This window comes from Oryx dammah, unplaced genomic scaffold (assembly GCF_014754425.2).
Source record: "Oryx dammah isolate SB20612 unplaced genomic scaffold, SCBI_Odam_1.1 HiC_scaffold_8, whole genome shotgun sequence".
Taxonomy (NCBI): Eukaryota; Metazoa; Chordata; class Mammalia; order Artiodactyla; family Bovidae; genus Oryx; species Oryx dammah.
Genome location: NW_024070192.1, coordinates 37374245 through 37386565, shown reverse-complemented (window position 1 = coordinate 37386565; position 12321 = coordinate 37374245). Strand labels below are relative to the sequence as shown.

Genomic DNA, 12321 nt, shown 5'->3' with positions numbered 1-12321 from the left:
ATGCTTTGAACTTCTTTGCATGTATCTTATGCATCAATTAAGTTTAAAAAAAACTGATATATACACCTGTAGTAGCTTCTGGAGTTGCAAGTGATGGGAATATAAATCCATTTAGTAACTAGCTATGGGGATCATGGGCTCAGACCACCTCTCCGAGCTTCAGTTTCTTTATATGTAAAATAAGAGGGGGGATCTTCTACTCAGTGCTGCTGTGAAAATTAAATAAAATTACTATAACTTGCACAGGCATGCAAAATTGTCAGCATTTCCTCCACACCCCTTTTATGCTTTCCACAATTACATAATTACTGGTTAAATAATTTAAACTATTGTAACTATTTACACAACATTTTTTTGAGTCATGAAAAACAGAATGAATTTCAAATTTTTATTGACCAAGGAATTAAGACTGATCAATTAAAATCACAGCAAATCAATAGGACATTATCAGAAAAATAAGGTGATGAACAAAAGGAAAAACAGGAATGGAGAAACACTGCTAAATAATGAACGAGCTATCAAGGCTTTAAATACTTCATCACCTCATATAACAAGTCTGCACTGACAATTCCCAAACCAAAGAGTAAAGCCTAACATGCTTTTAAAACTCGTCATTAGGGAATTCCCTTGTGGTCCTGTGGTTAGGACTCGGTACTTTTGCTGCCATGGCCTGGGTTCAATCCCTGATCAGGGAACCAAGATCCTGCAAGCCATACAACAAGGCAAAAAAAAAAAAAAAAAACTTCATTATTATTGATTTGGAAGAAGTGCAAGTTAGTTAGGCTGTATCTTAAAAAAAAAAAAAAAGAAAAAGCTCTCCAGGAGGCAACTCCTAACCTGCCACAGGAAAAAGTCAGTCAATGTCTATCACTGATCCATCTAGAAATGGCAGTATTATCACTTAGAGGTCAACAGAGAAGCGGGGAAAGTAGTCTGGGAAGTGGGTTCTGAGGGATGGCAAAATTTTATTTCTTAAGTCTTGTAATATTATTTGAGTTTTAAATCGATGTGCACTTAGAAAGCAAATATATTATTTTATACAAATTTTAAAGATTATGGAAAACAATTACAAGTATGAGGGAAAGTAAATAATTTTCTAATACCCAAGTGTAAGGGTTTTTACACATCACAAAACTTTAGGAAAGGAAGGAACCTAAAGACCACTTCTTCTGGCTCAATTCCCAGACAATGAACTGAGGAGCACAAAGGGGACAGGCCCGTGACCCCTACCCACTTCCGACCTCAGACTGCTCTTGAGGACATTACTCCCAGACTGGCTGCGTAAGAATCACATAGGCAATCTGAACTAGAGAGAGAGCACCCAAATTCAGCAGATCTGGAGCGGGATCACAGGAAATGTACAGTGCTTTTCAGATGACCCCAGGTATGGGGATGACTGGCCTGGAGAAAAAGCTCAGTCCCCAGGTCACACACAGTTAGACTGCTCTGGGAATACTACTGTTTAGATGGAAGATCAACAGTACTACAATTTTTGTTGTGTTCATTCATCAGCTTATCCAGAGATTTACAACTCTTAAGAAGGCAACTGTATAACCTAGCAGTTCATTGAAAATTTATAAAGTGCCAGTGTGAAAGTAAAGAAAACCATCTTGGCACACGTTTTTCACAAAGCTGCTAGGTAATGGAGAAGACAGGCAATTAAAAAAGACAAGCTGAAAACCTGAAAGCACTCTGACAAGGGATACAAACACAGCAAGACCACCTGGCCTTAAGACAGTGCAAGGAAAGACATCTCAGACATGGCGTTTCACCCCCCAAAATTTAAATAAAGCCTGTCAGTGTCTGCAGCATACTACGACCAGAAAATATAAGGGAAAGGCTTCAGTGATTTACCTTCTTGGTCAGATTTTCCTTTTAAATTAGTGTCAGTCAACAGGTTTGTGGGCTAGGCACAACACTAGGTTCCAGGAGAAAAACAAATCATTAGAAAGCAAGACCTACCCTTGCCCTGCAAAAAAGTCACCACTGGCAAGAAGGCCTGCAAGTCACCTGCCTCTGCCTAAGTCAATTCAATGGATAACAAGAGGACACCTTATCTTGCTAGTTCAAACAGGTGGCTATAGTCACATCTTACTTGCCCAAGAGACAGCTGCTAAGTTTTCACAGGGGTTGCCTGTGGCTATGGATTGCAAATTTTTCTTCCCTGAAGCAAACTGAACCCATTAACCTTGGTTTCAATTACATCTTATTCTAGCCAACCTTTTGCTCAAGAGTCCCAAAATCCACCAACACTAAAGCAACCATAAATATTCTGCATTTCCATTTCACTTAAACTATCATTCTTATGGAAGATCAGCAGTTCCCCCTTGAAGTTTTTTAAAAAGGGCAGTTTAATTTGTACATTTTCCAAATAATATAGCACCAAAGTAGTGCCAATGGAGAAGGCAATGGCACCCCACTCCAGTACTCTTGCCTGGAAAATCCCATGGATGGAGGAGCCTGGTAGGCTGCAGTCCATTGGGTTGCTAAGAGTTGGACACGACTGAGCAACTTCACTTTCACTTTTCACTTTCATGCACTGGAGAAGGAAATAGCAACCCACTCCAGTGCTTTTGCCTGGAGAATCCCAGGGACAGGGGAGCCTGGTGGGCTGACGTCTATGGGGTCGCACAGAGTCGGACACAGCTCTGTGTCCGACTTGGCAGCAGCAGCAGTGCCAAATATAGAATCTATATAAAACATAGAAGTAGTGTCTACAGGAACTCACAAACAGGAGGGACAAGAATGAAACTAACAGTCACAAAGAATCTGGATAATGATTCATGTGGGGGCAACTATGAGGACATTTGCCTCAGAGAGTAGAAAGTTACGAATTCCAACCCTTAAAGATCATAAAAGTTCTATTTCAAAAATGTTCTCAAGGAATCTTTGTAAATTCTTTTGGATACCAGTTCAGTTCAGTTGCTCAGTCGTGTCTGACTCTTTGCGACCCCATGAATTGCAGCACGCCAGGCCTCCCTGTCCATCACCAACTCCCGAAGTTCACTCAAACTCATGTCCATCGAGTCAGTGATGCCATCCAGCCATCCTCTGTTGTCCCCTTCTCCTCCTGCCCCCAATCCCTCCCAGCATCAGAGTCTTTTCCAATGAGTCAACTCTTCGCATGAGGTGGCCAAAGTATTGGAGTTTCACCTTTACCATCAGTCCTTCCAAAGAACACCCAGGACTGATCTCCTTTAGAATGGACTGGTTGGATCTCCTTGCAGTCCAAGGGACTCTTAAGAGTCTTCTCCAACACCACAGTTCAAAAGCATCAATTCTTCGGCGCTCAGCTTTCTTCACAATCCAACTCTCACATCCATACATGACCACTGGAAAAACCACAGCCTTGACTAAACGGACCTTTGTTGGCAAAGTAATGTCTCTGCTTTTGAATATGCTATCTAGGTTGGTCAGTTACAAACAGGTAAATCCAAAATCTACAGCAATATCCCTAGTAGCTCTCAGAATTACGGACACAAATTTCTACCTGCAGCCTTGACTCTAACACTTGTTTCAGTCAACAGTTCCCTAACAATGTGTGTGTGTGTGTGTGCGTGTGTGTGTGAAGTTGCTCAGTCGTGTCCGACTCCTTGTGACCCCATGGACTGCAGCCCACCAGGCTCCTCTGTCCACGGGATTCTCCAGGCAAGAATACTGGAATGGGTTGCCATTTCCTTCCCCAGGGGATCTTCCCGACCCAAGGACTGAACCCGGGTCTCCCCCACTGTAGGCAGATGTTTTAGCGTTTGAGCCACCAGGGAAGTCTGAGACATAAACTACAAAGGATATGATCAGAGAAGAGGTGAGATAAAAGGAGGGTGTTTGGATACAGGCTCTCATTCATGAAGTCACAGCTGCTCCCCGTCTTGCGTCTTTTGCAGGAGAAAACCCCGATCACAAGTGCCTCGCCGTCTCCTGATGTAACAAAGCAGCACCCGTGGCTGAGACAGCATTCTGTGGGCATTGTGTCTGCTTGCAAATAGCAAGCAAATGTGTCCTTGAAGTACCAGCAAGCTGTAAAGCTCTTACAGGAAGAAGTATACAATTATCATTCTGAGAAATAATGGAGAACCTACAGCTCAGTGCCGTGGTGAGGGGGCACAGGCTCTGGAGTCAGATCCCAGCCCCAGCACTTTCTATTTGTCATTCCTCAGGCAAACGCCTCCTTCTCCACCTAGGTTAAGTATGTAAACATAAACAAGGACCTTAGAAGTATACCAGCCCTGCAGTAAGAGGTCAGTACATGTGCGCTATTGTTCTGAGTCTGAGAGAGGCAACATGATTTGCCCTTAAGACAGTGTGCTCTGGAGCCTCACTCGCCTGGACTGCAACCCACACCCGCGCAGTGGGTTTCCTAGCAGTGTGACCTTGGCAAGTCACTTCTTTCTGCCCTTCGGTTTTCACAGGTGGAAAGTAGCAATAATAACAGTATCTGAGAGTCCTGTCGAGGAGTAATTAATATATATTAAACTATTCACAACAGTGTCTAGTTTAAAGGTTTACTAGGACAGGGAGGCCGGGCGTGCTGAGATTCATGGGGTCGCAAAGAGACGGACACGACTGAGTGACTGAACTGAACTAAACTACTTCTTTATCAAGTGACTAATTTTCAGCTGTGGCTTCTTTTTTCTCTTTCTCCAACTTTCCCTGTGAAAAATAAGCCTTAAAATGTCTTAAAATAAGACATTTAAATAATACATAAACCTACAGTTTCACCAGAAGAGCTATACTAAGTATCAATGAAGAATATCAGTACTTGTATCACAATTTCATCGTTTTTTTCCACAAATAATACCCATTTACTCTTCACCAGTGCAGCTGGAGGTCAGATATTTTGATGCGTTCTCTGGTAATTCATCACTCCTCACCTAACCAAAGATGCCTGGGACAAAAAGAAAATCTACATTCACTAGGAGTACCCTAAGAAAAGAGACCAACATCAACTGCTATATATATATATATATATATATATATATATATAAAATTTAATCAGCAAGTCACAGGACAGAAAAGGAACCAACAAAGCTTCTTTTTTTTTTTTTTTCCCAACAAAGCTTCTTATAAGACTCTTCCTTCTAGGTCAGGAGTTGGCAAACTTTTTCAGTGAAGGGCCAGGTAGTAAATATTTCAGGCTTCACGGTTAAAGCACATCAGTGGTTGCCAGAGGTCAGGGGAATGGGAATGCAAGGGAGTTTGAGGAAATTATTTTAAGATTATAAAAATGTTTTACATCATGATTTAAGATCTTAAGCCAACAAAGCTCATGCTCATCCCACTGTACCACTCTACCTATTTTCAGTCTCAACATCAGGACATCAAACAAAAAGTTATTATTAATTCACTGACTTAGGAATTAAATGTTCTTCCCATTCCCTACCTTAAATGTGATTTCTACTCCCTGCCTACTCCAATTCTAACCCACACTGTATTCATTAAATCCTTTTAGATGAACAAAACCCTGATATTTCCTTTCTCTACATTTCTATAGTTCTTTCCAGCCCCCAATTTTCACAATGAATTAGTGTTCTTTGTATAATTCTGTAATTACTAAATGACTTTCTCCCTACTCTGCTTTAACTATGTCCATTAGATAAAAGAAAAATGACTGTAAAACTGGTAACATCTCATTTTGAGAACTGCAAAAATAATTTTGTTCCAGTCTTCTACATAACAATATTTCATTAAAGCACATATCATATTCCTAGAGAAAACTATCTTCCTTGCTGGCATCATAAGGAACATAAGGTCCTCACAGGTAATGAATTACTACCACAACTACTTTCCTAATCGTGTCATATTACAGATACAATTTTTCTTTCACCAGGATTACTAGCGCTAACTATAGTCCTAATCCTAAGAAAACGGTTTTCTAATTCTAAGAAAACAGAAAAGAAATAAGTGGATGTATTTATTGTTGAAATTCAAGTTCACAAAATACCCTAATGAAAAGAGGAAGGGAGGGAGTTCCCTAGTGGCCTAGTGGTTAGGATTCCAGCCTTTCACTACCGTACCGGGGTTCAACCTCTAGTCAGGGAAGTGAGATCCCGTAAGCCACAAGGCACGTGCGAGAAAAAAGAAAAGAGGAAGGGTTAGACAGCAATAGCATCTGGAGGAGAGTACAAAGGAATAGCAAGATACCTCTGCCAGTCTGTATCCTCCCAGTTCACACACACAGACACAGACAAAAAGTTTGGACATAATAAAAACAGGGTGGTGCTAAAAGATATTTCATATTTTGACTTTTCACCCTTTAAAAATTCTAGCAATTCTGTTACAACTCAAATGCTTTAACAAAGTCGAAAAGCCATTATTTTAACAAAAGTTGATTTAAAAAAATCCTTTTACTTCATTTACAAATAACACCTACTACTGAAGACTTCTTAGTTAGGAAAGATGACCTAATTTTATGTATGTATATGTGTACATATTATATACATGCACATAGTTATATTTGTTTTAAAAAATGATTTAGTAAAATCCTCTTCTATTCAATACTGATTCAGATTGGAAAAATATTGTTTGCGGGATATACTGATTTTCACTGAAGCTGACGCATAAATCTTGAGTTTTTAGAAGCTTCCCAGGTGATTCTAATATGCAGGGTTCTCCAGGTTGAGAACCACTAGCCCGAACTACCAGAATGACAGCAGAAAGGAAACATATGTGAGAGCTTTACAAGACCCACAGGATTTGATGCTGACTACAGAGTTAGAGGGACTTCCCAGGTGATGTGAGTGGTAAAGAAGCCGCCTGTCAATGCAGGAGATGAAGAGAGACGTGGGTTGGATCCCTGGGTTGGGAAGATCCCCCCGGAGGAGGGCATGGCAACCCACGCCAATATTCTTGCCTGGAGAATCCCATGGACAGAGGAGCCTGGCAGGCTATAGTCCATAGGGTCACAAAGTCAGATACAACTGAAGCGACTTAGTACACACACACACATGCACAGAGCTGGGGGAAGTCAAAAGTAGAGACATAACTTTCAAAGCAATGATTTTTCCAGTAGCCATGTATGGATGTGAGAGCTGGACCATAAAGAAGTCTGAGCGCTGAAGAACTGATGCTTTGAACTGTGGTGTTGGAGAAGACTCGAGAGTCCCTTGGATTGGAAGATCAAGCCAGTCAATCCTAAAGGAAATCAACACTGAATATTCACTGGAAAGACTTATGCTGAAGCTGAAGCTCCAATACTTTGGCCACCTGATGCAAAGAACTGACTCACTGGAAAAGACCCTGATGCTGGGAAAGACTGAGGGCAGGAGAAGGGGATGGCAGAGAATGAGATGGTTGGATGGCATCACTGACTTGAGTTTGAGCAAGCTCCGGGAGTTGGTGAGGGACTGGAAAGCTGCAGTCTGGCTTGCTGCAGTCCATGGAGTTGCAAAGAGTCGGACACAACTGAGTGACTGAACAACAACAGGGATGACCACTAGGTTACCGACCTTCAGCATTCAGCTGGACAGTGGTACGACTCATCATCAATGCAAAGGAGAAAACTCAGTAAACTATAAAGTACGATATGAGAAACTTTGCCTTCCCCTCTTGGCTGCACTTCCACTAAGGCTGAGACTGTGTGTTGCTCACTCTGTCATCCCCAGCATAGCTGCCTGTGTGTGTGTGTGTGTGTGCTGTGTGTTCAGTCATGTCTGATTCTTTGCAGCTCCATGGACTGTAGACCACCAGGGTCCTCTGTCCATGGAATTTTCCATAAAATACTTTTTTCCTGATTGTGATTCAACTGATGAGACTTGTCTACAAGTCAGTGGTGTGACTTACACATTTTTCAAAACCTCACTCTGTAGCACTGATCAGAGGTAGAGCTGGCTGCGTAGGAAATACTCAACAAATACTAGCTCGTTAGCTAATTTTCACACAAACACCAGTCTGACTGGAAATACTTCCAACTGCTTGCTAAGCCATAATCCTCTAAAGGTATACCGGGCATGGCGAAATCTGTCCACAACTGAGGTAAAGATATTTGTTCTCAAATCTGTTCCTTCTCTTCCTGTCAACAGCCCAGCCATTATCTGAGTCACCCAGACAAGAACCCTTGAGTCATCTTTGATTTCGCCCTCTTGTCAACATGCAAACAGGTTTCAACAGCCCTATGTTTTATGCCGTCTACAGTGAATGTCTCTCATATCAGTCCTCACCAATGACCCTTACCAAAGGACTCGTCATCAATTACTACAGTCTCTGTTCCGACCTCCCTCCCTCCCAAATCCATCCTCTACATTATAGCCTTTTTCACTTGCCTCAGACAATTCTAGTCATGTCACTACCTTGGCAGATACCTTTTAGTAGCCTTACCCCATGGCCCACAGAGTAAAATCTCAATACTTATTTAACCAATCCCTTCATAATCTGGTCTGTCACATACTTTTCCAACCTCAGATCCTGCTATTCCTTCCACTGAGAATTGTGACCTCTTCCCAACCCATGTCCAAAAGAGGCCTACTTTCCAAAGCCCAGCCCAGAGAAGCCCAGCTTATCTCCTGCAGTACAGGCTTCCCCCGACACCCCAAACACTGCCCCCACCACTTTTCTAAAACATCTCTTCCTAGCCTGAGTATCATAAGCATTTTTCACTTTCTATCCTACAATGCAATTTCTAACACACATACTCTTCATCTTCTTTCCTGGACTGCTGCATTCCCTATGAGAAGGCTCCAGGTCTGGCTCTTCTTTTGTACTTCTCCCTCCACCCCCACTCCATGCTCATCCCATCCTCCACCCTACAGTGTCTTACTTACTAGGTGGAGTTCAATAAATACCATAAGTCCCAGGCCTACTAAGATTTAACAAGAGAGACCTGTGTGGCAGGTCAAAATGTCTGGCACTGTGATAAAAGGGTTCTTGAGACACTATTTCTTTTGAGATGGAGATGATCCCCCTTTTCAAAGCTGAGGAAACCGAGACTGAGAGCAATTCACTGGCTTGCCTGTGATCACAGCTTAGTAAAACTAGGATTTAAACCCATGTCCACCTGCAGAGATTGAGGTCTTAAATACTGCGTGACTGCTAAGACTAAACTGGGCTGGATGAAAAGTAGGTTAGGCAGCTCCCAGCAGCCTGATATTATTCAGAGCACATTAATACCTGGACCAGGCAGCTTACTGGACAAGAGACTAAGGATGTATCCAGACAACTTTTCATTTTTTAGATTTTATGTATTTATTCATTTTGGCCAAGGCACACAGCTTGTAGGATCTCAGTTCCTCAACGAGGGACTGAACCGTGACCTTCAGCAATGAAAGTGAGCAGTCCCAACCACCAGACCGCCAGGGAATCCCCAGCAACTCTTCTTGATGTCTGGTAAATGACACTCAATAATTTATCCATTCCGTCAACCACAGGCATGATTCTAAGTTGGGAGATACAGCAGTGAACAAAATAGACAAAGTCTCTGCCCTTGTAGAGGTTCATATTCCAGCAAGGGAATTAAAAGACAAACAAAATCTAGGGACTATCTCTAAAGAGGTGAGAACTGAACAGACACCTGAGTGAATAAAAGTCGACTGGCTATATGGAGAAACTGAGGAAGACTGTTTAAGGCCAAGGGAACTGCAGGACAAAGATACTGCAGTAGAAGCACGCTAGGAATGTACGAAGAATAGCAAGGACGTTCGTGTGGCAAAAGCTTCGTGAATAAATTAAGAAATAAGGTAACAGTGTTAACCAGCAGTCAGACTCTGTTGGGACCTGAAGGTCACCGGAAGGCTTTGGAATAAGATCGCTGAGAGCCACAGAAGTGGGGAGAGCATGTGGAAGGTAGGTGTACTGCAAAGAATGAGAGACATGATCTGATTTATGTTTTAAAGGGAACCCTGGAAACAGTAAAAATAGGTTGTGGGGAAGCAAAATGAGGGAGAAAAAGTAAAAGCAGGAAGACCAAGTTGGAGGGACTTTTCCAGGTGATGAAGGACACTTTGATTAGCAGGATAGCTTCAGGGAAGTAGAGTGGAAATTGAAATTAATTTTAGGACTTTACTTAAATATATACAGTAAAAGCAACGTCCATGGATGGATAGAAGAAAAGAAGCTTGGTTTCTACACGAGTCCCACTAAGAAGTTACTGTATAAGTCAGTCTAGGTAGGTCGTGTTTACTATTTCTAAGTGCCGTTTCCCACAGGCTCACACACTTGCATCACCAAATGAAAACCATTATCAGGGAGGTTCCCATAGAGTGTGCTTACAGAGCATCCAATTGTTACATGACATGGGTTTTTTGCTATTTGCTTATATTTAAATGAGTATTTCTAAACAAGCATAGCCAGCTGGATAAATTCTGATTAAAGTACAAGCAGCATTAAACAAGTTAACACCGGGGCAAAACACTGTCCAGCTAATCTTTCCTTCCTGAACATAACAAGCACCCTCAGTTTAATGAGGTAACTGGATTAGAATGATCCACTCAAGAATCTTCCCAAAATTTGTGACACTGTTTCCAAAAAGCTTAAATCAGAACACAGAGGAGGAAACTGGAACACAGACAAGACAATAAAAACTGTCAAGTCAGAACCTCCTGACTATGCCTACCTATCTGTACTCCCTTGCCAATTTAACCCTGAAAGGATGTTCTCCAGGAGCTGGATGTCTCTCAAGGTTACCCTAACACAAATCTCAAGGCACCTGCAGGATTACGGATCAGCATATTCAGCTAGTAGGAGCTCCTCAAGCTGGAATCAGACTGGCAGACACAGCAGGTGCTCAGGAAAACTGCTGAATGAAAAACCAGCTGCTTTCTACAATATCAATCTCAGTAATGTACTCCCAAAACATTCAACTTCTGTAACTGATGTAAAGGCGCTGGACAACGTCACCCCACCTAAAACCTTCCTGAACCTTTCCACTCCAACTCACTGCTCTGGGCAACAAGCTCCATTTCACTGGCTGCACACTGTGTTAAAACAATATTAAACAACACTCTCTGATTTATCCAAAAAACTAGCTTCAAGGGATGCCTTAGCTTTCTTTCTATTATTCCTCTTAATCCTCCTCTGTTTTCATATAATATTTATCTGATGTTTCCCCCACAGCGGGTATAGCTTGGCAGAAAGAGCAGACCAACAGTGGGTACTGGTCCTGGGTATCTCTAGAACTCTGGCCTCAATTCCTTTATCTGTAAAGTGCAAATGACACCCACGTCAGGCCTCCTTCACAAGGCTATTGCCAAGTCTAATCAAATGAGAAAAGCCTGCAAACTGTCAGGTGCTGCCCAAAAAGAAGATTCAAGGAAAGATGGGTTCAGACAAAGCTTAGCTCAAAATCAATAGGCGAGGCGGGAGCACCAGCCTATTGCGTCCATACGCAATCATTTAGTCGAAGAAGCAGTGTTTTCCTCCAATAATGGGGGGAACATGAAAAGCACACTAGCTAGGTCCGACAGCATCACTTCAGGGTCCCTGGCAGGTAACTCCCATCTCTGGGTCTTCTTTCCCCCCAGCTGTACAAGGCTTTGACAACGAAGGATTCTAATACTGCTACGTTAAGGCAGACAGAATGGGAGAGGCCAAACGGCCTTTACCTGCAGTGTCATAAAGAAAGCGCCAGAAAGCAGAAAGCAGGTAAGGATAGGACTGAGAGGCAAAGGAGCCGAGGTCTAGTTTAGCACATCTTTTAGGAGCAGTGTGACCTTGGCCAACTACTCTACCTAGCAAACCCGCTCCTCCTGTCCACATCTCTAAACCTGAGGAAAGAACCCCAGCCGACCCGAATCTCTCGGGGCTGCTGGGAAGCCCAGAGCCTACAGCGCCCGCCCGTCTGGAGCGTCGGTCAGTGACAGCCCTGGCTCACCCCCACCCTCACCCCGGGAAGAGTCCCAGGCTCTTCCACAGGCAAGGGATGTACCCCTTCCGGATGCGGGACCTGCCAGGACAGCAGTTTCGATTTCCTAAGGAGAAGTGTTACTTCCCCAGCCGTTCCAGCGCCGCTGGTAATCAAGGGAGCCTCCCCGGAGGCCCTCGGGATCCCAGCAGCTGCACTCAGTCCCGGCACGCGACCTAGTGACCGGCTCCGGACCCCGCAGCGGTCCCCTGGGGTCGGGGACGCCGGGAGGGGCGTTGCCATAGGAATAGCACTCGAGACCCCCCCCCCCCCGAGGCGCCCAGCAGAGGCTGGACAGGAAGGCTCGCGAGACCCGCTGTGCCCCATGCGACCATGCCGGTCGTTCCCTCTCAGGGCTGCTTGGCCCAGCCAGCAGCGCCCCCACAGCTCCGCGCCTTCCCGCGCGGTTCCACAAAACCCCTACCTTCCGCCATGTCGGGCCCGGCCCTGCCTCAGCCTCGCGAGATGTGCATCGCTCAACTGGAGCGGCG

At 43.7% G+C, this 12321-nt stretch overlaps 1 protein-coding gene across 2 annotated transcripts in view; it reads right to left on the bottom strand.

The window, feature by feature from the left end:
* ANKFY1 (ankyrin repeat and FYVE domain containing 1) overlaps window positions 1-12321 on the bottom strand; it is a 69527-nt gene extending 57206 nt beyond the window's left edge. For both annotated transcript variants that reach the window (XM_040243715.1, XM_040243716.1), the window contains exon 1: window positions 12255-12321. In XM_040243715.1, coding sequence (XP_040099649.1) covers window positions 12255-12264 — 10 coding nt within the window. In that variant the 5' untranslated portion in view covers window positions 12265-12321. The remainder of the gene's footprint in view (window positions 1-12254) is intronic.